Source organism: Microcaecilia unicolor, chromosome 4, assembly GCF_901765095.1.
Source record: "Microcaecilia unicolor chromosome 4, aMicUni1.1, whole genome shotgun sequence".
Taxonomy (NCBI): domain Eukaryota; kingdom Metazoa; phylum Chordata; class Amphibia; order Gymnophiona; family Siphonopidae; genus Microcaecilia; species Microcaecilia unicolor.
The window spans coordinates 264,850,859-264,877,107 of record NC_044034.1 but is presented as its reverse complement, the minus strand read 5'-3'; the positions used below and the strand labels follow the sequence as shown (position 1 = coordinate 264,877,107).

Sequence of the window (26,249 nt, the reverse complement as noted above, 5' to 3'; positions counted from 1 at the left end):
GAAACCAGATGGGCGTCCTTTTTTCGTTTCGATAATACGGTCGGGGACAACCGAATCTTAACATTTAGGTTGTCCCTAGAGATGATCGTCCTTAGACTTGGTTGTTTCTGATTTTCGGCGATAATGGAAACTAAGGACGCCCATCTCAGAATCGACCAAATGTAAGCCCTTTGGTCATGGGAGTTGCCAGCATTCGTAGTGCACTGGTCCCCATCACATGCCAGGACACCAACCGGGCACCCTAGGGGGCACTGCAGGACTTCAGAAAAAGTTCCTAGGTACATAGCTCCCTTTCCCTATTTGCTGAGCCCCCCCCAAACCCACTCCCCACACCTGTATACCACTAACATAGCCCTTATGGGTGAAGGGGGGCACCTAGATGTAGGTGCAGTGGGTTTCTGGTGGGTTTTGAAGGGCTCACATTTACCACCACAAGTGTAACAGGTGGGGGGGGGGGGGGGCTGGTCCACCTGCCTGAAGTGCATTGCACCCACTAAAACTGCTCCAGGGACCTACATACTGCTGTCATGGCGCTGGGTATGATATTTGAGGCTGGTATAGAGACTGGCAAAAAATATTTTTTTAATGGTCATCTGGTCAGTTCGAGCACCTTTTTGTGGCTTGGTCGTAAGAAAAAAAGGACCAGGTAAAGTTGTCCAAGTGTTTGTCAGGGAAACCCTTTTATTCCACTATGGGTCGAGGACACCCATGTGTTAGGCACGCCCAAGTCAGGCCTTCACTACGCCTCCGACACACCCCCAGGAACTTTGGTCGTCCTCGCGACGGAAAGCAGTTGGGGACGCCCAAAATCGGCTTTCCATTATACCAATTTGGGCGACCCTGTGAGAAGAACGCCCATCTTGCGATTTGTGTCGAAAGATGGGCGTCCTTCTCTTTCAAAAATAAGCCTGATAGAGACACATCACTAAATCGAAAAGGTATGTTACTGGGCTCCTTTATAGTTCAGCTAAAAGAACACTTGCCTTATTCAGATCATTTCAGTTTTATAATGGGTGTGGTAAGAGATGAGAAAGAGGAAAAACAAGCCCCTGAAAACATCTACATGCTTCAAAACAGGAAACAGGCAGTGGTATACAGATTAGCTGCCTTTAGGTAATGTTACCAAAAATGTCAAAACACCTTAAAAGTTAATACTACCAAACAGTCTGTAACATCTTACAAGAATTTGTTTTTTTCAGAAGTTTTCATTCAAGAGGGAATCTGCTATCTGCTCAATTTACTCCAAACTGGACCGATTTCCACAGGGAGTTGGAATGCAATTCCCAGCCCCAAGACCATGGTGATCTACTGGGTTGCACTCTTGCAGGGTGGTAACTTCATATCTACTTTTAAACAACTCTGGGGACCTTTTCTTTGAGATAAGGGGTGTGGGGATGGGGAGGAAGTCAGGTGAAAGAGCATCAATTAGCCATGTAGCCAGCACTGATCTTAACATTCTTCTGACTTCAGCAATAAGGTCAGTTGTTTTCCTCCAGTATTTTTTTTAAATTACTAGTCATATCCTTGCAATGATACTCCCTCTCCTCTTCTTGTCTGTTTTCTGGTATGAATGAGTCTTGCTTTCCTATTTTTAATATAACAGAACTAGCTAAATAATTGCATGTCACTATAAACATAATGCAAAATCCCCAGCAGTATTACAGCACAACATTTTCTGCCAAACAAACTTTTGAGATCATATCTCTTTAAGGTAGTCAAAGAAGTAGTAACACTGGAATCAGGTGAATGGAAGAAAAACAAAAAGATAGCCATCTGCATGACTCACAACTACACCCATCGTTGAAGTTTTTCATTTGGAACTTAGCATTTAGCACAGTCAGAAAGATTAGCTGTATCTCAGCTTAATACCGTGAAACAGGATAAGACCCACTGCTTCAGGAACACTTGAGGAAAAGGAAAACAACCAAAAAGCTAAAATTACAAAAATACTGGCAATCAAAGTTGGAAACTTGAAGAAGTAAGAAGTTTGTTGCCATAAACTAAAGCAGAGGAGTGGCCTAGTGGTTAGGATGGTGGACTTTGGTCCTGGGGAACTGAGTTTGATTCCCATTTCAGGCACAGGCAGCTCCTTGTGACTCTGGGCAAATCACTGTAACCCTCCATTGCCCCATGTAAGCCGCATTGAGCCTGCCATGAGTGGGAAAGCGCGGGGTACAAATGTAACAAAAAATAAAATAAAAATTATGAGTATTCCAATTCAACTGAAATCTGAAAACACTGCAAAACACCATTTCCCCAAACATTCATTAAGTAAAAACTTGCTGCAGCCAGAAAACAATTGCAGTCCCCAGGCCTTCATCCATCGTCACTCACCACTCTGTGGTGCCTTAGTTGTTTATGGATAACATTGAGGCAGTTAATAAATGAAATAGTACCCAAAACAAAGGTTGCTTCGGGTACCTACCTTCTCTATAGCGGTAGCTACAGGCAATCTGTTACCTGAGACAAAGGATGAGATGGTGTCCCCTCCCACCAAAAGGAGTAGTTCTAATGGATTAATCCTGGCTTCCTCCCAAGAAAAATCCTGGCTTCCTCCCAAGAAAAATCCTGCAAACTCATAATTGGACATCATACTCATATATATTAAATGAATATTTTAATTTGGTGTCACCTCATCAACAGAAACTCAACTTCCCTCCACGGCCAGGCACATTAAGAAGTAATGTCAAATCTTGTGAACAAAAGCATACTCAGAGCCTGTAACAAACCTGCCATATTACAGAAGCATTAACATGGCTTAACAGCACAAACCCTATGAAAAGGAACATTACAAACATTATGGTGGGCCTTAAAATACTAATACGCCTCCTGCTGGGAAAATAGAACATGCCAAAAAACAAAAAGCACCAAGGGCCTCCAAAAAAAAAATGGGGATTGAAGTCTTTAATCATATGTTGAAGAAACAGTACTTGAATGGACCCGACACGGTCCGTGTTTCAGCGCACAGCGCCTGCCTCAGGGGTCGCAAGAAACAGCAGACAACATAGTAACATAGTAGATGACGGCAGAAAAAGACCTGCATGGTCCATCTAGTCTGCCCAAGATAAACTCATATCTTGAATTTGTACCTGTCTTTCAGGGCACAGACCGTATAAGTCTGCCCAGCAGTATTTCCCGCCTCCCAACCACCAGTCCCGTCTCCCATCACCGGCTCTGGTACAGACCGTATAAGTCCCCTATCCTAGCCTCCCAACCACCAACCCCTCTTCCCCCCACCTGCTCCGCCACCCAATTTCAGCTAAGCTTCTGAGGATCCATTCCTGCTGCACAGGATTCCTTTATGCATATCCCACGCATGTTTGAATTCCGTTACCGTTTTCATCTCCACCACCTCCCGCGGGAGGGCATTCCAAGCATCCACCACCCTGTCCGTGAAAAAATACTTCCTGACATCTTTTTTGAGTCTGCCCCCCTTCAATCTCATTTCATGTCCTCTCGTTCTACCGCCTTCCCATCTCCGGAAAAGATATTTTTGCGGATTAATACCTTTCAAGTATTTGAACGTCTGTATCATATCACCCCTGTTCCTCCTTTCCTCCAGGGTATACATGTTCAGGTCAGCAAGTCTTTGGTCATACGTCTTGGAACGCAAATCCCATACCATTCTCGTAGCTTTTCTTTGCACCGCTTCCATTTTTTTTAACATCCTTCGCAAGGTACGGCCTCCAAAACTGAACACAATACTCCAGGTGGGGCCTCACCAACGACTTGTACAGGGGCATCAACACTTCCTTTCTTCTGCTGATCACACCTCTCTCTATACAGCCTAGCAACCTTCTCGCTACGGCCACCGCCCTATCACACTGTTTCATCGCCTTCAGATCCTCGGATACTACCACCCCAAGATCCCTCTCCCCCTCAGTATCTATCAGACTCTCCCCGCCTAACACATACGTCTCTCGTGGGTTTCTACTCCCTAAATGCATCACTTTGCATTTCTTCGCATTGAATTTTAATTGCCAAACCTCAGACCATTCTTCTAGCTTCCTCAGATCCCTTTTCATGCTTTCCACTCCCTCCCGGGCGTCCACTCTGTTGCAAATCTTAGTATCATCCGCAAATAGGCAAACTTTACCTTCTAACCCTTCGGCAATGTCACTCACAAATATATTGAACAGAATCGGCCCCAGCACCGATCCCTGAGGCACTCCGCTACTCACCTTTCCCTCCTCCAAGCGAACTCCATTTACCACCACCCTCTGTCGTCTGTCCGTCAACCAGTTCCTAATCCAGTTCACCACTTCGGGACCTATCTTAAGCCCATCTAGTTCATTTAAGAGCCTCCTGTGAGGAACCGTGTCAAAAGCTTTGCTAAAATCTAAGTAGATTACGTCTATAGCACATCGATGATTCAATTCTCCAGTTACCCAATCAAAGAATTCAATGAGATTCGTTTGGCACGATTTCCCTCTAGTAAAACCATGTTGTCTCGGATCTTGCAGCTTGTTGGCTTCTAGGAAATTCACTATCCTTTCCTTCAGCATGGTTTCCATTACTTTTCCAATAACCGAAGTGAGGCTTACCGGCCTGTAGTTTCCAGTTTCTTCCCTATCACCACTTTTGTGAAGAGGTACCACCTCCGCCGTTCTCCAGTCCCTCGGAACCTCTCCAGTCTCCAAGGATTTATTAAACAAATCTTTAAGAGGACCCGCCAGGACCTCTCTGAGCTCCCTCAATATTCTGGGGTGGATCCCGTCCGGTCCCATGGCTTTGTCCACCTTTAGCTTTCCAAGTTGTTGATACACACTCTCTTCCGTGAACGGTGCTATATCCATTCCATTCTCAGGTGTACTTTTGCCAGTCCCTCACGGTCCTTCTCCAAGATTTTCTTCAGTGAAAACCGAACAAAAGTATCTATTTAGTAAATTGGCTTTTTCTTCATCATTATCTACATAGCGTTTCGCTGTATCTTTTAGTCTCACAATTCCCTTTTTAGTCCTTCTTCTTTCACTAATATACCTGAAGAAATTTTTGTTGCCCCTCCTTACATTTCTAGCCATTTGTTCTTCCGCTTGTGCCTTTGCCAGACGTACCTCTCTCTTGGCTTCTTTCAGTTTCATCCGGTATTCCTCCCAGTGTTCCTCTTCTTGAGATTTTCTATATTTCTGGAATGCCAACTCTTTAGCCTTTATTTTCTCAGCCACTTGCTTGGAGAACCATATTAGTTTCCTTTTCCTCTTGCTTTTATTTACTCTCCTTACATAAAGGTCTGTGGCCCTATTTATTGCTTCTTTCAGCCTGGACCACTGCCCTTCCACTTCCTGTTCGTCCTCCCAGCCCATCATCTCCTTCGGCGGTATTGTAAAGACAATACAGTTAAGAAGATCAATGAACTGCAACGCCGTGTAATCCCCTTCACAATAGAGGACAAAAAAATACTCTGGTGAGCAAACGCGGTTCTTCAATAGCGGACTCAATCAAGTAAACAGAATGACCGGTGCGGGTTTCGGTCATTCTGTTTACTTGATTGAGTCCGCTACTGAAGGACCGCGTTTGCTCACCAGAGTATTTTTTGTCCTCTATTGTGAAGGGGATTACATGGCGTTGCAGTTCATTGAACTTCTTAACTGTATTGTCTTTACAATACCGCCGCATGTTGTCTGCTGTTTCTTGCGACCCCTGAGGCTGGCGCTGTACGCCGAAACACGGACCGTGTCGGGTCCATTCAAGTACTGTTTCTTCAACATATGATTAAAGACTTCAATCCCCATTTTTTGGAGGCCCTTGGTGCTTTTTGTTTTTTGGCATGGACTAATAAGACAAAGCCAACATGGATTTAGTCAAGGAAAAACTTGCCTCACCAATCTACTTAATTTCTTTGAAGGAGTGAATAAACATGTGGATAAAGGTGAGCCTTTCGATATTGTATATCTGGATTTTCAACCATTTGACAAAGTACCTCATGAATGACTCCTGAAAAAATTGGAATGTCATAGGATAGGAGGTAGTGTACTATTGTGGATTAAAAACTGGTTAAAAGACAGAAAACAGAGATCAGGGTTATGGTCAGTATTCTCAATGGATAAGGGTAGATAGTGGGGTTCCCCAGAGTCTGTGCTGGGACCGCTGCTTTTTTACATTTTTATAAATGATCTAGGGATGGGAATAACTAGTGAGGTAATTAAATTTGCAGATGACAAAATGTTATTCAAAGCTGTTAAATTGCAGGAGGATTGTGAAAAATTGCAAGAGGACTTTACAAGACTGGGAATCCAAATGGCAGATGACGTTTAATATGAGCAAGTGCAAAGTCAAGGATGTAGGAAAGAGGAACCCAAAATATTGCTATGGGATACAAGGTTCCATATTAGGAGTCAACGCCCAGGAAAAGAATCTAGGTGTCATCACTGATGATATGTTGAAACCCTTTGTTCAGTGTGCAGTGGCACCTAAGAAAGCAAATAGAATGTTAGGAATTATTAGGAAAGAAATGGAAAACAAAACTGAGAATATTATAATGCCTTTGTATTGCTCCATAGAATTAAAAAAGGTACAGAGAAGGGCGACGGAAATGATAAAGGGGATGGAGCAACTTCCCTCTGAGAAAAGGCTAAAGAGGCTAGGGCTCTTCAGCTTAGAGAAGAAACGGCTGATGTGAGATATGACAGAGGTTTATAAAATACTGAGTGGATTGGAACAGGTAGATGTGAATTGCTTGTTTACTCTTTCGAAAAATACTAGGACTTGGGGGCACACAAAGAAACTACTAAATAGGAAATTTAAAACAAATCAAAGAAAAATATTTCTCTACTCAACATGTAATTAAACTTTGGAATTCATTGCCAAAGAATGTGATAAAAGCAGTTAGCTTACCAGGGTTTAAAAATGGCTTGGATAATTTAACTTAAGAACATAAGCATTTTCATACTGGGATAGACTGAAGGTCTATCAAGCCCAGTGTCCTGTTTCCAACAGTGGCCAATCCAGGTCACAAATATCTGGCATGATCCCAGAACAGCAAAATAGATTTTATACTGCTTATCATATCATGCAGGGATTTTCCCAAGTCCATTTTAACATGTGTAAAGTTTGAATTTGTGTCCCCAATAATTTTATCTGGGGCATTTGTCCCCTGTTTTCTTGCTCATTTCTCCAACATCTTTCCCCTACTTCTCACCCTCCCATTTCCAGCTCAGATTTTCATCACTGTCTTCTTTCTTCCCTCCCCCCAATATATCCTGACACTCCCTTCTTCTCCTCTCCTTTTCTCACACCACAAACTTCTTACGCTCCCTTTCCTCCTACCTCCTGTTTCTCCCTTCCTCCCCAGGCAAAATGGGCCTGCTTTCTTTACTCTGTGTCAGAACAATGTTAATCTCCAAACTCATAGTGCCAGACTCCCTGTATTATGAGATCAGCATATAGGAAGTCTGTGAGTTTTGAATGTTCTTGTGGTGCTACCACAAAGTTAAGAAAGCAGTCAGTGGAGGTGACTCTTGAGCAATCCTCTATCTGTTGAGGCAGCAATACCATTTCTCCCTTCAGCTCCTGCCTGGTGGCACCTCCTCGATATTCCACTGCCCTAGACTTCACCTATGTGCAATAGCTACATCAGTTGGCGGGCTACCATTCTCCCCTCACCACCGCATGCTATTAATCCTCCTTAGCATTCCTACTTATGGTCGGTAAAGTGAGGTGCCCACTACAGGGGGACTTTGGGAGTTACATGCTCGCATCCCCCAAAATTTGGAACCTAAGGTGACTATTTCACTTGCCTACTGATGGAGTCACTCCTTTTTCCCATTTTGGCTCAAGTGCTTGTAGACTTTCAACCTGGCTCAAAAAGGGCAGCATAGTATCTTGAGTGGTCACTTTGCTTGTCTATCCCTTAAGTAAGGGAACATTAATGACATTTTACTGAGCTGTGTGAACAACGGTGATATATGGGCCGTCAACTCAATCTGTAAAGCATCAATCACAGTAACATCGAGACACATTTTTGAAGGGACATCTGAGTCAGAATGTCCCAAACGAATGCCCATGCACTGGAAATGTCCAGCATGAACATCCATTTTACAAATTGAAATGTCCAAATTTTGAAAAGAGGAAAAAAATGGACATGGAAGTCTGAATAGCATCATCATCCATGCAGAGCATAGGGTCAGCTCACTGTTCAGTACAGTGGACTGTAAACCAAGAGACCCAGGTTCAAATCCCACTTTAACTCCTTGTTTTTGAGATTGAGCCCTCCAGGAACATAAAAATACCTATTGTACCTGAATGTATGCCACTTCGATAGCCTTCGGGCTTCCAGGTATCTTATATATTTAGGTACAGTAGGTATTTTTCTGTTTCTGGAGAACTCAGAATAAAAAATAAAAAGCTGAAGTGAGATTTGAAAATGGGACCCTCGATTTACAGGGCAAGATGAAGAGTAGGAACTGGATCAGGCTCTTGATTTACAGTTCACAGCACCAATCACTAGGCTATTCCTCACACCGAAACACAAACCACCAAGATTCTTGTTCAGTCCAGGACAGCAGAGTCAATAAACTAATACGGTTTACTGTCAGGAAATAGAACAGTAAACTGTAAGAAGAAAAAATGATGAAAATATAGCAACAATAACAGGTAAATCAAACAGTATCAATATTAAAACTAACTAAACATTTGTTTACTATCTGAGTAGTACCTGGGGAGTTCAGAAAATATAGCTGCTCACAGGTTATAAAATATAACTGCTCACAGAGCCTCAGTAAAGAGATCTTCCTCTCTCTTCTCCCTACCTAAGACTAAAGATTACCTCACAGGTTAGGCGGGAAAAACTGTCACTTCTCTAACAGCTTAAAAAAAAAAAAAAAAAAAAAAAAAAAGACTGTCACCATCTGTGGGCCAAACAAGGGGAATGCACTAAGGAACATATATGTCAAACATTTCACATAATACATTACAGACATAAATCCCATTTCGTCACACTCCATTTTTAGAAACGGATGCAAAGCAGAAAAGGGACAGTTCCCCCAAGAACTCACTATACAAAAAAAGTTGACTTGGGTGTAATCTCAGCAACCCCCCCCCCCCCCTAAAAAAAAAAAAAACATAGACCCGCTCCTGTCCTAAGAATATTGTGAAGTACCTGTAATAAAGAGCCTACAAAAATCACTCAGGACCTATATAGCTAATCTACTTTACCATAACACCACTAACTTACTACAGAAGTAATAAAACATGGACCCTACCTAGGAAAACAAAACACAGTAAATACTACAGTGGGACCTAGAACATCAATATGTCTATTGGAAAACTGAAGAAGCTGAATTATTACAAATGCATAAGTAAATACAAACTGAGTACCTGGTCTTGGTTACAAACACTGAACACAAATAGACCCTTGCCAGGTACAGAATAAGTGAGCAAAAAGTTAAAATATGAATACATACAGTGGTGGAAATAAGTATTTGATCCCTTGCTGATTTTGTAAGTTTGCCCACTGACAAAGACATGAGCAGCCCATAATTGAAGGGTAGGTTATTGGTAACAGTGAGAGATAGCACATCACAAATTAAATCCGGAAAATCACATTGTGGAAAGTATATGAATTTATTTGCATTCTGCAGAGGGAAATAAGTATTTAATCCCTCTGGCAAACAAGACCTAATACTTGGTGGCAAAACCCTTGTTGGCAAGCACAGAGGTCAGACGTCTTCTGTAGTTGATGATGAGGTTTGCACACATGTCAGGAGGAATTTTGGTCCACTCCTCTTTGCAGATCATCTCTAAATCATTAAGAGTTCTGGGCTGTCGCTTGGCAACTCGCAGCTTCAGCTCCCTCCATAAGTTTTCAATGGGATTAAGGTCTGGTGACTGGCTAGGCCACTCCATGACCCTAATGTGCTTCTTCCTGAGCCACTCCTTTGTTGCCTTGGCTGTATGTTTTGGGTCATTGTCGTGCTGGAAGACCCAGCCACGACCCATTTTTAAGGCCCTGGCGGAGGGAAGGAGGTTGTCACTCAGAATTGTACGGTACATGGCCCCATCCATTCTCCCATTGATGCGGTGAAGTAGTCCTGTGCCCTTAGCAGAGAAACACCCCCAAAACATAACATTTCCACCTCCATGCTTGACAGTGGGGACGGTGTTCTTTGGGTCATAGGCAGCATTTCTCTTCCTCCAAACACGGCGAGTTGAGTTCATGCCAAAGAGCTCAATTTTTGTCTCATCTGACCACAGCACCTTCTCCCAATCACTCTCGGCATCATCCAGGTGTTCACTGGCAAACTTCAGACGGGCCGTCACATGTGCCTTCCGGAGCAGGGGGACCTTGCGGGCACTGCAGGATTGCAATCCGTTATGTCGTAATGTGTTACCAATGGTTTTCGTGGTGACAGTGGTCCCAGCTGCCTTGAGATCATTGACAAGTTCCCCCCTTGTAGTTGTAGGCTGATTTCTAACCTTCCTCATGATCAAGGATACCCCACGAGGTGAGATTTTGCGTGGAGCCCCAGATCTTTGTCGATTGACAGTCATTTTGTACTTCTTCCATTTTCTTACTATGGCACCAACAGTTGTCTCCTTCTCGCCCAGCGTCTTACTGATGGTTTTGTAGCCCATTCCAGCCTTGTGCAGGTGTATGATCTTGTCCCTGACATCCTTAGACAGCTCCTTGCTCTTGGCCATTTTGTAGAGGTTAGAGTCTGACTGATTCACTGAGTCTGTGGACAGGTGTCTTTCATACAGGTGACCATTGCCGACAGCTGTCTGTCATGCAGGTAACGAGTTGATTTGGAGCATCTACCTGGTCTGTAGGGGCCAGATCTCTTACTGGTTGGTGGGGGATCAAATACTTATTTCCCTCTGCAGAATGCAAATAAATTCATATACTTTCCACAATGTGATTTTCCGGATTTAATTTGTGATGTGCTATCTCTCACTGTTACCAATAACCTACCCTTCAATTATGGGCTGCTCATGTCTTTGTCAGTGGGCAAACTTACAAAATCAGCAAGGGATCAAATACTTATTTCCACCACTGTACACAAAAATGAAATTAAAACCCCAAGAAGCCACACTGCAGTGTAACATGAGAGAAAAAGAAACAGCACTCTGCACTCTGAAAAATATAAAGAAAGCAGTGTAAATTTGTTTTGAAATTGACATTTTCTCTTTACGGAATTAAGAATAAAATTCTTTCTACCTTTGCTATCTGGTTGTTCTGTTTTTTTCCAATCATTTTTGTCCCAGTCTCCAGCTTCTGCTTCCTCTGTCTTGTCTTAACCTTCTTTACAAGATCTCCAGTCCATCTGCCACTTCTTCTCTTCCTTCCCATCTTCTTCACTTCCTCTCCTTTAAATTCATCTTTGACTATGAACTTTTACTTTTAGCTTTACTTCATTTATTTTTCTGCCTATTTGCTCAGACTTCATTCATTCTTACTATTCAGTCTTCAATCTTTTTTTTTTTTTTTACCACATCTACCTGCAGCTTTTCATCTCCCTCTCCTCATCATTCCAGTGTCTCCTCCTGTTTCTCTCTGCATCCTCCAATCCATCATTTCCTCTCTTTCTCCCCCTACTCTTCCATCCATTTCCCCTCTTTCTCTCTCATCGGGAGAAACAACAGTGGCGGTATGATGGTGGCAGAGTCTCAGTGGGAGTGCGGGAGATGAGCCTGCTGGAGACTTGGCAGGTCTGATTATCAGACCATGAAGAGGTGGAAAGAAGGGGGAATGGAAGAGGTGGAGGTGGGAGGGATAAAGAGTCCAGGAAGCATGTATACCTGACTGGGGGGGGGGGGGGGCTGAGCCAAGATTGGGGGCCTGTTTTAAAGTGCCAAGAATAAAAGCCTTTTCAACTACTAGAAGACATGTATTCTGCTTTTGTGGACTGTACAACTCCACTCCAACTCCATTCATGGATCTCCCCAACACTATCCAAATAGTGTGAAGGTGATATTCAGCAACATTATCTGGACAGTGCTGCTTAATATCATTAATGTTTATCCAGTTAGCAGGTGCTGCTAACTGAATAAGTGCCGCTGAATACAAAGCTGTGCATCTTCTATGTTGGATTATGAGCTGAACTAATACTTCTTAAGCCAAATGGAATGTAGGACTCTTGTAGGGACTGGACTAGAATAGCAATATGCTAGATGAAGGAACCAGAAGCTCTGAAGTAAGCCATATTAAATTATTTTATGAAAGTACTGAGTGGAGCAGTGTCGGCCAGAGTCCTCTGAAAGGAATTAGTGGTGCACTGCAAAACTCTCATAGCCAGTGTTGATGGCCAACTGCAAGACCTTGCATTGGTTAAGGATGGAACATTCATTAGGGTTCAGGCTCACTGTCCAAGTATCACAGCTCATCATCCCATTTCCAGGAGCAACAAGAAGCATGAAAGTTCACGTAGCTCTTAAATACACTTCAGTAAAAACATACAGTTGTATGAAGTAGTTTAGAAGGCCCTGGTTAAATCGTATGTTTCACTGAATCCCTAAGTGAACAGAAGCTGTCACAACCTCTACATATTATAAAGTTAAATGCAAACAAATATAGCTAAGCCGACAAAAGCAAATTATTAAAAAAATGAAATTAACCCTTAGAACACCACCTTGAAAAATGTTTTCCAATCAAATCAATCCTTGCAAAAAATTTCTTATAACTTTTTGGTATCTCAGAGAAACTCAACATTTTTCTCCAAATTTTAATGCATGATTACTACTTATTTGCAGTTTTTTCAGAAATTTGAAATAAGATAACTGTGAATACAGCAGATGAATAAGTTTGAACCCCCCTTTCACTCACTACTCTAACACATCCTTTAGTAGAGCTAACAGGTTTCAAATGTTTTTTATAGCCAAAAATATTCTTACACTATGGGGTTCATTTTCAAGGAGAAAAACGTCTAAAAAGTGACATAAAGCAGCATTTGGTCATTTTGCTAACCAAAACGTTCAATTGCTTTTTTTGAAACCTATTTTGCAGACGTTTATCCATGCAATTCATCTGCAATGTGTCCAAATCATAAGGGGGCATGTTGGGCGGGGGGGGGGGGGGGGGGGGGGGGGGGGGGGTGGATTAGGGCGTTCCTAACACTTGGATATTTTTCTGCCATAAAGAAACAAAACAAAAAAGTCCAGGACTAAAACTAAGACATTTTGAGCTACACTTGTTTTAATAATGACTAAGCCACAAAAAGTGCCCTAAATGACCAGATGACCACTGGAGGAATAAAGGAATGACCCATCTTACTCTCCCAGTGGTCACTGACCCTCTCCCACCCTCAAAGGAGTGAAAGAAACAATACATACCAGCCTTTATGACAGCCTCAGATGTTATGGCTAGTCCTCTGAGGCGCCAAGTGGTCAGTCCAGTGCACTGTGGAGAAGGGGACCCAGGCCTATAATCCACTCTGTTACTCTTGTGCTGGAATGTACCCACATATGTGACACTTGCAGACATAAGGGCTATTGTAGTGCTTTATAGTTGGCTATACTAAGTTTTTGGTGGGTTTTTGGAGGGCTCCACATACAATATAAGTGGGAAAGAGTGAGATATGTACCTGGGAGCTTTTATGTGAATCCATTGCAGTGCCCCCTAGGGTGCTCCACTACTCTGCTGGGATGTCTATGTGGCCAGTCTACTAAGAATGCTGGCTCTTCCTACATCCCAATGGCTTGATTTTCTGTGTTTTTTGGACTTTATTTTTAATGGACTAAAAAGAAAAACATACAGAGCACAAAAACATCTAGCAAATAGCCATTAAAAAAAAAAAAAAGATGTTTGCTTTTCGAAAATGGCTGTATTTGCCACCTGGATTCTGTACATTTTGAGTAAAACATCCAAAGTCGGACATAGACATCATATCGGAAATGTTCCTCCATGTCTTCTTGAATAGACTATATATGATTGAGATCTTTCATCAGATTTTCAAAAATATTAAAGTGTGGAAACTGTAAAGGTCATTTCAAACAGAATGTAAAATGTAGGCAGCCATTTCATTCTTGTTACTTTCAAGTACTTCATGTTCTATTTTGAATCATTGCCTTGTTGAAATATCCAACCCCTCTTCAGCTTCAGTTTCCCTACTGACTGTGGAATATTAGCTCCAAGATCTGTTTATAAAGAGGCTCATTTTCAAAGCACATAGATTTACAAAGTTACATAGAGGCATATTTTCAAAGCACTTTGGGAGGCTAAGTTCCATAGGTTTCTATGGAACTTTGGGAGGCTAAGTGCTTTGAAAATGAGCCTGTAAGGCTATTATGTATCTTTGTAAGTCTATGTGCTTTTGAAAATGAGTACCATAGTCTATTTACACCACTTATCTGAACTCACAGGCCAAAGTGATGTACATGCTATATAAAGTTAGAAAAGGAATTACACATTAATATAGAAAAGAACAATCATGCTAGCCACAATTAAAAGTTATAAAACCAAGCCCAGCATCTTACTGCCAAGAGAAACCAGTGAGGCGGGGGGGGGGGGGGGGGGGGGGGGGGGAAATTAACCTCCACTCAGTAGCATTCAAACAGAATTTCATAAAAGGCCTCAGCCATTACCTCACCAGGCCCCAAAAATCTGTTAAAAAAAAAAAGTGCTCGCTGATGTTCTGAATTTCTTAATCAACAATTCAGCAAGAATAAAAAGAAGGAGATTATTCCATGTAGCCAATGCCACAAAAAAGCAACTTGATGAGTGGACTCTAGACAAGCAACTGCAGGACCAATAGGTACAAGACAATGGGCTTTTGAAGATCAAAGATGCCTTGCCTTTTTTTTTTTTACTTCATTTTTAAATATTGAAATGCTCTCTATTTCCCCAGAAGGAAGATGTATTTGTCGGTGTCATGATACACCTTCATCTACTTATCCCCTGCATTTTAGGGGCTCTTTTACTAAGATGTGCTAAATGCTAAGAAGCTCATAGGTATAAAATATACCATCATGACTAAATAAAAAAACTTGAGATTTTGAGCCCACTAGGCACAGAAAAAGTACATGCATTTAATGTGCACAGCGCTACATACATCTAGTTGCACTATAGAAATGATTAGTAGTAGTAAATAGCTCTAGAAGGTTTACAGCAAAAAAGAAATATCAATATTATAATTAAAAACTTTCAATATATATAAATAGAATCAATAAAAATCAAATTAGGTTTAAATTCAAGAGAGAGGGTAAATAACTGGACTTGAAGAAGAGCCTAGTTCTTGCAGTATAATCTGTGGAGCTTCACATAATCTTGCTGAAATCTGATTTGAACAGTAAGTGAGATCAGGTGGTGCCAAGTTGGTGAGCGGACACGGAAACAGTGAATTCCAGACTCCAGGAGTTACAGAGCTAAATTTCGTCTGGGAGAGTATCTGCCATATAGATGAAACAGCCAGTAATTCAAGTTTGGCCTGCACCGAATGACTAGACAGAGATGAAGATATTACTTGCAGTAAAAAAAAAAGCCAGATTGCTAGGCCACAGACCATACAGTATTTCACCCTCTACACAGCAACGAAACAGTACTACTCACTCTCCTAGCCAAATTTAAGCAGCAAATAGCAACAGGTAACAATATCCTCCTCCTCCAATTGACATGTCTAGTGCATTCGACATGGTAAACCATAACATATTAATGAGAGTACTCGACAAGCTCAGGATTGGAGGAAACATACTCAAATGGCTTGAAGGTTTCCTAACCACAAGAACATACCAAGTAAATTCAAAATCAAACATATCATCACCTTGGAAAGCAGACTGTGCAGTACCACAAGGATCACCACTATCGCCGATCCTCTTCAACCTAATGATGACCCAACTAGCCAAGACCTTATCCAACCATGGCCTTAACCCTTTCATCTATGTAGACGATATTACTATATACATTCCTTACAGATCCACCTTGACAGAAATCACCAATGAAATCAAGATCGGCTTCAACATCATGGACGCATGGGCAAAGGCATTTCAACTTAAACTCAACAAAAAAAACACACTGTCTCATCCTCTCATCCCAATACAGCTCGGACAGCCCCACAACTATCAGCACCCTCCCATTCTCAGACAGCCTGAAAATCCTTGGTGTAACATTGGACCGCTATTTAACGCTAGAGAGCCAAGTTAAATCCACAACAAAAAGAATGTTCTTCACAATGTGGAAACTCAAACGTGTGAAACAATTCTTCCCGAGGGAAATATTTCGCAACCTGATACAATCGATGGTGCTAAGTCATGCTGACTATTGTAACGGAATCTATGCGGGATGCAAAGACCAAATCTCAAGGAAACTCCAGACCGCACAAAACATGGCGGCAAGACTCATCTTCGGAAAAACTACACTGGCTCCCAATCAAAGAACGCATCGCTTTCAAAATTTGCACCATGGTTCACAAAATCATCTACGGCGAAGCACCGGGATATATGACAGACTTTATCGACCTACCAACCAGAAACACAACCGCATCAGCTCGTAAATACCCAAATCTCAACTTTCCAAGCTGCAAAGGACTAAAGTACAAATCAACTTAACCATCTAATTTTTACTACATCAGCACACAATTATGGAACGCTCTACCATAAGCCGTGAAAACTACGTACGATCACCTCCAATTCAGGAAAAAACTAAAAACTCACCTGTTTCACCCTCCTGACCCAACATAAATGCATGAACCTAGCGACAACATAACACTACAGTTCGTAATGATCACCAAACAACTCCATAACACTACAGTTCATAATGATCACCAAACAACTCCATAAGAAGTTCGTAATGATCACCAAACAACTCCACCTGCTCTTGATTTCCTTCATGTGGTCCCACCACATGAACCTTTTCCTACCACTACTTAACCTTGTAACTGTAATTGTTTACTCCGGAGTCAACCAACACCTCTCCAGTACCACGTAAGACACATTGAGCCTGCAAATAGGTGGGGAAATGTGGGGTACAAATGTAACAAATAAATAAACATGATACTAAGGAACAGTAAATGAATCCATTCTTCTTTCCACCTGCACAGTATTTCCTGAGCCAATGGCTGCCACACAACCCCAAGCATACTTACCCAGATATTCAATGTCAGAACCCAGGCATGGCCCAGCACTGAACATCTGGGTTTAATTCAGCCTGTGACTGTCAGTAGCTTAGAAGTTGCTGACCACTGCAAGCTGTAAATTGACACACACATTTTCAGAAAGACAAAGATAAAATAATAACAAACAAGCCCCTTGGCCGTCATTGAGTTCACAACAGTTTAAACTTTCAATCCTAAATTCCCCACTCCATTAAAATTTCAGCTAAAGATAGTGCCTTTTGTATTTATAAATTCTATGATTTCAAACTTTAAGACAATTTGGTTTTAAAAACTGCCAACTACTAGGAACTAACATTTCTATAGCACTACTAGGCATATAGTGCTGACAGATACTGAGCAACTCTCTGCTTTATGAGCTTACATTGTAGTTAAATTTAACGCGCATAACTCTTGGTGCCATATATAGAATTTGGGCGTTAGCTCATAGTCATCAAGTGTTGCTATTGAAGTCTGATCTTTCTGCTGTTTTCAACTTGACAGGCCATGACCTGATGTTATATTTGCTAGATTCCATTGGTATTTCTGGAAGAGTTTTTTCCTGGTTTTCTCAGTGATCGTTTATACTCGGTTAAACAGCATGGTGTTGTTTCCCTGAACTGGATTATGTCCTGTGGGGTCCCTCAGAGCTCCCCCCCAATCTCCTATCCTGTTTAATCTAATTATTGCGATCTTTGGGATCTGGTGGAGGGATAAAGGGTTCTCTTATTATATTATGCTGATATTATTACCCCCTTTTGATTCTTCCCTCCAGGCCATAAGCCCCCAGTTGCAATCCTGTTGTTCTTGGGTTGAGGAATGGGCAACCTTAACTCAGTTGAAATTGAATACCAAAAAAACTAAGTTTATTTGGTTTGGTCCCCCATCTATACCTATTCCTTTAAATTTGCCTGTATTGAATGGCACAGTTTTTCAGTTGGAGCCATCTTTGAGAATTTTGGACATTGATATTGGACTCTCATCTTACTATGAGGGGCCAGTTAAATAAATTAACTTGTTCAGTTTTTTTACAAATTGAAAATATTAAAATTAATTAAGCATTGCTTTTCTCAGGAGCATTTTATTTTGTTAACTCAGTCTGTCATTGTTTGATTGTTGCAACCTGCCTTATATTACTACTACTACTACTTAACATTTCTAAAGCGCTACTAGGGTTACGCAGCGCTGTACAATTTAACATGGAAGGACAGTCCCTGCTCAAGGAGCTTACAATCTAAAAAGACAGGTGTACAATCTAAAGACAAGTGTAGAGTCCGTCTGGTAGGTAATACTATATTTCATGAGAGGTTAGGTGCCGAATGCGGCATTGAAGAGGTGAGTTTTAAGCAGAGATTTGAAAATGGGTAGGGAGGGAGATTGGCGTAGGGGTTGAGGAAGATTGTTCCAGGCAAAGGGTGAGGCAAGGCAGAATGAGCGGAGCCTGGAGTTGGCAGTGGTGGAGAAGGGAACTGACAGGAGGGATTTGTCCTGTGAGCGGAGGTTACGGGCGGGGACACAGGGGGAGATGAGGGTAGAGAGGTAGTGAGGAGCCGCAGACCGGGTGCATTTGTAGGTAAGGAGGAGAAGCTTGAATTGTATGCGGTATCTGATTGGAAGCCAGTGAAGTGACTTGAGGAGAGGAGTGATGTGAGTATATCGGTTCTGGCGGAATATAAGACGTGCGGCAGCGTTCTGAACGGATTGAAGGGGGGATAGATGGCTACGTGGGAGGCCGGTGAGGAGTAGGTTGCAGTAGTCAAGGCGAGAGGTAATGAGAGCATGGACGAGAGTTTGTGTGGTTTGCTCAGATAGGAAAGGGCGAATTTTGCTGATGTTGAAGAGGAAGAAGCGACAGGTCTTGGCAGTCTGTTGGATATGCGCAGAGAAGGAGAGGGCGGAGTCGAAGATGACTCCGAGGTTGCGGGCAGATGGGACGGGGAGGATGAGGGTGTTGTCAACTGAGATGGAGAGTGGAGGAAGGGGAGAGGTGGGTTTAGGTGGAAAGACGAGGAGCTCGGTTTTGGACATGTTCAGCTTCAGGTGGCGGTTGGACATCCAGGCAGCAATGTTGGATAAGCAGGCCGATACCTTGGCCTGGGTCTCCGCGGTGATGTCTGGTGTGGAGAGGTATAGTTGGGTGTCATCAGCATAAAGATGATACTATACTTAGTTGGGTTTCAAATATTGCACAATGCTGCTGTTAGAATGATCTTTGGATTGCCACGCTCGAGGAGATTGATATGAAGATCTATTTCCTGAGCAGTCCAAGTTCCCTGGGTGTGAAGCCCATCTACATGAGCTCCCCATCTTAGAATGGATGCATCCGTTGCCTTCTGAGGAGGCGGAATTTGGAATGGCAGTCCCACAGTCAACTTCAATCAAATTACCCACCAGAGAAGGGCATGAGTTAACTTTGGCGGAATCTGGATTGCAACCGCTAGATTCCCAGCCACCTGAGACCACTGGGAAGCTAGGGACCACTGGGCTTCTCTCAAGTGCAGATGTGCAATGGGAGTGACATGCACTGTTGAAGCCATGTGGCCCATCAATCTCAACATTTGCCAAGCTGTGACCTGCTTGCTGTTTTGGACCTGTGAAGCTAGTGCTGTCAAGGTGTCTGCTCTCGCTTGTGGGAGAAAAGCACGCGCCTTGCAATGTATCAAGGAAGGCTCCTATGTACTCCAATCGCTGGACTGGAAGAAGATGAGACTTTAGAACATTGGTTCTAAAGTTTCAGAGATTTAAAAAAAAAAATCCCTCAAATGTCAAACTAACTTAACCTTAAAAAAAATAACGATGCAGTCTGCAAAGGTGTATCCTCATGGAAAGCCAAATCCAGCAGAATACCAAGATAAAATACCAATGGAATCATTTTCAAAGCACATGGATGTCTCAAAATGGCAAAAAACAAACAAAAAAACATCCATCTGCAAAAACATCCAAACTGTGATTTTGGAATGGCAGAATTTGGACGTCCTACACTGCAGTTCATTCATATAGCAAGGGAGTTTGTGTTGTGGCAAGTTTTGGCCAGGACTAGAGAAGGCCCAAAATTAGGACTTCCAACAGCAATAGTCAAAGGGGAAAAAATGTCCAAGTCTAAAAAGAAGGACATTTTTATTTAGACCTGTTTCAGTCACATCCAGGGCACAAAAAGGTGCTCTGATAGAGCAGCTGACAACTGAAGGGATTAAAGCATGACCCCTCATGAATCCCCCAGTGGCTGCTGCCCCCCTCTCCCCCCTGAAAGAAAAACTGGAAAGGAATATCAGGCTCTATGACAGCATCAGGTATTAGGACAAGTATGAAGGCCACTGAGGTGATGTACAGTCAGGAATAGTAGGTACTCCCCTGTACCTGGAGAATTCAGCATTTAAAATAAAAGAGTTGTAGGGGGATATGAACCTGGGTGCCAATTTTTGTAAAAACGTCCCTAGAATTTGGCATTCATAATTTAGTCATTTCGGTTTGTAAAATGGCCATTCATTTTGGATATTCTCAAGTACTTTTGAACAGGAAACCCCAACGTATTTCCTGTTCGAAAATGACTGAGAGATGGACCTTTTTTGGATGTTATGAGAAGGACGCTCCAATTCTAACTTAGACGTCCTTTTGAAAATGCCCCGCCAATTGTATGTGATAATTTTTTATAATCACTAAGCCAAAAAAATCTAGTAAATCACCTAATAGAAAATTTTACAATACCAAAACTTGAGTTTTAGCCATGTTAAGTTTCAGATGATTGGCTTTCATCCAGGAGCTAACACTTTGTAAGCACAGTCTCAAAAAATGTAAAGCCTCCTCACTGGTATTTTCTATGTGGAAAAAAAAGAACTGAATAGCATCAGCATACATTTCTAAACTGCAACCCTAGGCATCACAGTAATTTACACAGAAGGATCATGTAAATATTGAAAAGCATAAGGCATATCAAACAATGAAGACTCATAATTTCTCTGGACCACTTGAAATTTCCTAAAAGACAGAAAAGATCTAAACCATTTATAGTACCTTCTATTCCTATTGATTTTAATATCCGCAATAAAATCTAGTGATCCAGAAAATCAAAGGCTGCTGCTATGTCTAACGTTACTAGTAAAAAACTAAAACCCATGTCAAAACTTAATCTTCTTATATCGGTGGCCGAAAGCAAAACAGTTTCTGTGTCATGTTGAGTTTGAAAGCCAAATTGGCAATTATCCAAAATGTCATTCAGATTAATAAAAGGTAACTTAGAAATCCAAACAATGAGGCTCATTAGAATTACTTTTAAGTAAAGGATTACTACTAATAGGCAGGACTTCCTGTAAGAGTCAGTCAAAGAATTCTAAACATCTCTTCAGCTTTCCAGAAGCTTCTCTGTTCTGGCTGCTATTAGTGATATCACCCATCCTTGGAGAAAAGTATTCTACTTTATTTCTTACCGTGTTGCAAGTTTATGGCAGACGACACCAGTGTCCATTATAACTTCACTAAGCCTCAGCTCTAGATGCACCTTGCCCTGTAAAACACAATGACAAAAGCTCCCAGTGAAAATCATAAGGAGTACAGGAAAACATTTTCATTTGGTTCAGTTTATTTTTTGTTGTTGCTTTGGTGAGTTTGGCTTTCTTTAGGGCATGCTATTTTGTTATAGCATGTTATTTAACACATACTAATGAAACAAAACTCCCTAGTGGAAATTATGCTACATACAATCAACTGTCACCATTATATATCATTATTTTGTGGTAAAAACACACAAAAAATAGGAGGAAGTGCTAATAGCCCCTTGTTGCTAAAGGGCAAAAAGAAAAATAAACAAACCTGTGGGGTTTGTCTCTCAGCCAGAGAATTCACACTGTGACAGCCAAGCTTGATAGAAGGCGCTTGAAATGGGGGAAACCCCTACTCAATTATGAATGAAGGATTATGATAATTCTACAGTCAAATCACAAGCTGTTTCTGACTAGCAAGTCAAATGGAGTGGGAGGAAACTGCCAGGTCAAATTATATATCTCTGTAGAGATAGGCATAGTTGCACACGTGTGTGTGTGTGTGTGTGTGTGTGTGTATTTGTGTACATATATCTCAACATAAATTTCTGAAGACACAAAAATGCTGAGTGATATAAAATAGAAAGATAAATTAATAAGGACATTTGGATACAGCTATATAACAAAGAAATCTATGTAAGAGGTAACTTATCTCAGGGCAGTCCACTTGGTAGATCTCACCCCCAATAGCCCAAAGAACATTTATTCTTTTGGTTCTCTCTCCTCTTCTGTTCTGCACATGCACACTCTTCTCCATGAGGATTGGTTGTCTCCTGGGGGAGAGCTTTCCCTTCAAGGCCCAGGGGTAATCTTCCTGCTTTACCACAAATACTCAGAGCCTCATATGGGGTGCTCCAACTAACTGTACTGCTGACTTGTGCAAAACATTCTGCTTTGAAATAGTCTTTCTCCATAGACTTACCAGGGAAAAGTAGGCACACTCAGAGGTGACGTCATCCGACAGCGCCTCAGGCGCCGGAGTGGTCCTTTAACTTAGAGATGTTAGAATTTGACATCTTTTCCCCTGTGCAGGGGTTCCCACGCTGCCTTGGTCTTCCTCCTCTCCATCAGTCTAACATCTGCAGATCACACTGACAGTTTCTTCAGTTCTCAGCTCCCCTCACAACCCGCTTTTACATATACAGAAAGTTTTCTTATTTTCTATGGGCAGTATAGCAAACTGCAACTTTAATTATTAAATTTGATTTCACTTTCATTTGCATCATGGCAACCCAGCTTCCCACTCTCACCTTAAAGAGACAGCTTCTTGGGAACACGCTGTTCTGCCACAGAAACAAACCGCTCAGCAAGCCTATCCTATCTAACGTCCCATATTACATGGGAACCAGCATGTATACTTCCCCTGTCCAAACCACCGCCACTAAAACTCCACACTACTAAGTATAAATGAAATAGAAAAGCCACAGAATTGCAGCAATATGTTAGCTTAGCGGGGTTTAAAAAGGGTCTGGGCTTCTTCCTAAAGGAAAAGTCCATAGACCATTATTAAATTGACTTGGGAAAATCCACTGCTTATTTCTGGGATAAGCAGCATAAAATGTATTGAACTATTCTGGGATCTTGCCAGGTATTTGTGACCTGGATTGGCCACTGTTGGAAACAGGATACTGGGCTTGATGGACCTTTGGTTTGTCCTGTGTGGCAACACTTATGTATTTAAACAGCATGCAAGAATAACCCAGAAGTGAGAGGATTAAAAAAAAATGTCAGTCCTCCCTTCAGTCTCGACAAAAAAATAAAATATAAAACAAGGTCCCAAAGATAAAGGTCCAAGGGTCAAACACAAGCCAAATTACAAAATTAACAGTATGTCCCATATTAAGGGAAGCAGCTAACTAAGAGCCAACAGTGATTGGGATAGTGTGGAAAAAAAATTGAGCTGCTTCCACAGATAGAAAATGATGAGTTTGACCCCTATAAGTAATCCAAAGTCATGCAGTATAAAGTAATGCGCTGGAAATCTTCCGTTCGCACAATTGAGTGCAAAGAGGAGCAAAAGCTTTACGCTGAGCATGCACTCTGGCGGTATAGTCTTGGAAACAAAGTACATTATGATTATCATATTCCAGATGATTCCCATGGTGCAATGCTTGAAGTATTGCATGCTTATGATCATAATGACAAACACGGAGAACCACAACATGCGAACAAGAAGCAGCAGTATTCCTTGAATCCACACAATGAGCCCACTCAATTTTAAAAGGTACTTCCAACATGCCCAAGTGTAAAGATTGTAGAATCCAGCTCTCTAATATACGCACAAGGTCTACATCACTCAGAGTTTCAACTAGGCCCACGAGACATAAATTATTGCATCATGCTCTTCCTTCAAAATCATTAAGTTTATGTTCCATTTTTGATACCATATGATGCAACTGCTCCACTTCCAGAGAAGAACTTTGGGCCCGGGATTCCAATACTCCAATCTGATGCTGCTGTGAATCAAATTCCAAATCAAGATTATCCAAATGCTTGTGTGCAGTCTCCGTTCTATCATGAAGCTGTTGTAATTTAGCATCCAACACCGCCTCTATTGCAGCCCGCACCTACAATACAATTTTTGAAGTCCACATGGTGCTTACTGAAGGACTCGGTGGAGACGATATAACCACCATCTTAGCTGATACTCCTTTCTGCATGACTTAACTCTTGCGAGGCAACTTCAAAGCCATCCCAATGACTAAGGCTTTCAAATCCACCTCCGGTCAAACCAGCAGGAAGAACTAAAGCAGGATGCAAAAATCACCACTTCTGGCAAAGATATAGGTTAAAATTGTGGCTTTGATTGGTGGGAAGACAGAGGAGCCGAGAAGACAGCCTCTGCTCCTGTTCTAGGCGTCACGTGATCTGTCCATGCAGATCTTATTCTTTAAATTGGCAATGTTTTTTATACTCTGGGCCCAGTACCAGAACAAAGACCCCTTCACATGCTCTCCAACACAAATTTTATCTTATTTATTACACCTCTCAGATTCTGGTCTTCAGACTTCCTTGGTGCAACTACATCTGGCTGCTATTTCTGCCTATCATACTCTTTACCAAGGAAAACCAGTGGCTACCATACCTATTGTATCCTGCTTCATGAAAGGCCTCATGCACATAAAACCACCTCTGAAGGCACCACTCCCAGCATGGGATCTTAATGTGATGCTCACCAGTCTTATGGAAGAACTGTCTGAGCCCTTGGCTTCAGCTTCAGGAAAACATCTTACCTGGAAAGCTATTTTCCTCAAAGTAATTACCTCAGCAAGAAGAATGAGTGAACCTCAAGCCATGGTGCATTACCCTTCAAACACACAATGTTTTCAAATAGGGTACTTCTTCATAGTCACCTGAAGTTCCTACCCAAGGCTGTTATCACCATTTCACTTAAGCCAGACTATAGTATTACCATCCTTCTTTCCTCTGCCCTATTGATCTCCAGCAGAGGCTTCGTTACATTCCCTAGACTGTACATGAGTGCAGCACTATTACCTGTATTACACCAAAAGTCTTTCGCAAGACTTTGCAACTTTTTGTTTCTTATAATCCAAACAATCCAGTATCACCAATGTTGAAAAGGACACTACCCAACTGGGTTTCAGATTGCATCTCCTTCTATTATTCAGTCTTGAATCTTCAACTATCAGAGCGAGTAGATCCTCACCAACTTCATGTGAAGGCTGCCTCCGTAGCAAATTTCAGAGCAGTATCCATTGCAGATATTTGCAAAGCAGCCACATGGGCCTCCACTTATACTTTCACTAAACATTACAGTCTGGATCATTCCTCAGCACAAGATACAGCTTTTGAACAAGAAGTTCTTCGTAACCTATTTGCATCTGAGAAAAAAGGTTTGATAAAGTTTACCAAGAATTTCAGTCCCCCTGGGAAACACAGAAATAAGAAATCCATGAGCAGACACTATCGAGCAGAAAGGAAACAAAGTAGATAATAAAAAAATCCACCCGATTAATAGTTATAACTTTGAAGATCATGGCATGGGTGAGTCATACATCTGAGGGCTTCTCCATTTTCACATATTTTGGTGACTATATTTTCCCTGGTTTTGTTGAGCTTCAACACATATGACAGAGTACTTGACAGATGCTATATATCTGCTATATATACCTCAAATGCAATCAAATTTATTTTATGCACATTCATTGCAGATATCTTGAAACCTAACTCAAAAATCATACAAAAGGAAAAGGAAAGATCCATTCTCTTTTGCCTATAATACCACCACTGAAACAAACAGCAATATTTCCTTTTTTCTTTTTGATGGAGATGGTCTGGCAATATTTTTTGTGGGGTTCTGTTGATTAAATCAATGCTCCAAAATATTTTTAAGGGAAGATCTTCCTCATTAACATGCTCTGCATCCCACCTTCAAATAATTCAACTACACTGGGAAGCAATGCCTTTATTCTAAAGAAACAGTGCCAGTATTCACATACAGGGCCAGTATTAGGGGCTCTGTCCCCCACAGTAGTCATGCCCCCTGCAAAAACCTGCAGAACATATGAAAACGTAGCACTGAAACATTACACCAGCACAGGCACTGCTATGGGATGATAGATGCCGCACCAAAACAATTGGCTGGCCACCCCAACCAGAACAAGACAGTACCTGTAGCCTGGTCTGACTAGAGCTGAGACTTTAGTGTCTGCATCAGGTTGCATGACCCCTCCTT

General features: G+C 41.8%; 1 protein-coding gene across 1 annotated transcript in view; it reads right to left on the bottom strand.

Moving 5' to 3' along the window:
- Window positions 1-26,249, bottom strand: part of RASA3 (RAS p21 protein activator 3) — a 615,753-nt gene that overhangs the window by 177,503 nt on the left and 412,001 nt on the right. The window contains exon 5 of the mRNA XM_030201492.1: window positions 21,443-21,519. Within this exon, the coding sequence (XP_030057352.1) occupies window positions 21,443-21,519 (77 nt within the window). The remainder of the gene's footprint in view (window positions 1-21,442; window positions 21,520-26,249) is intronic.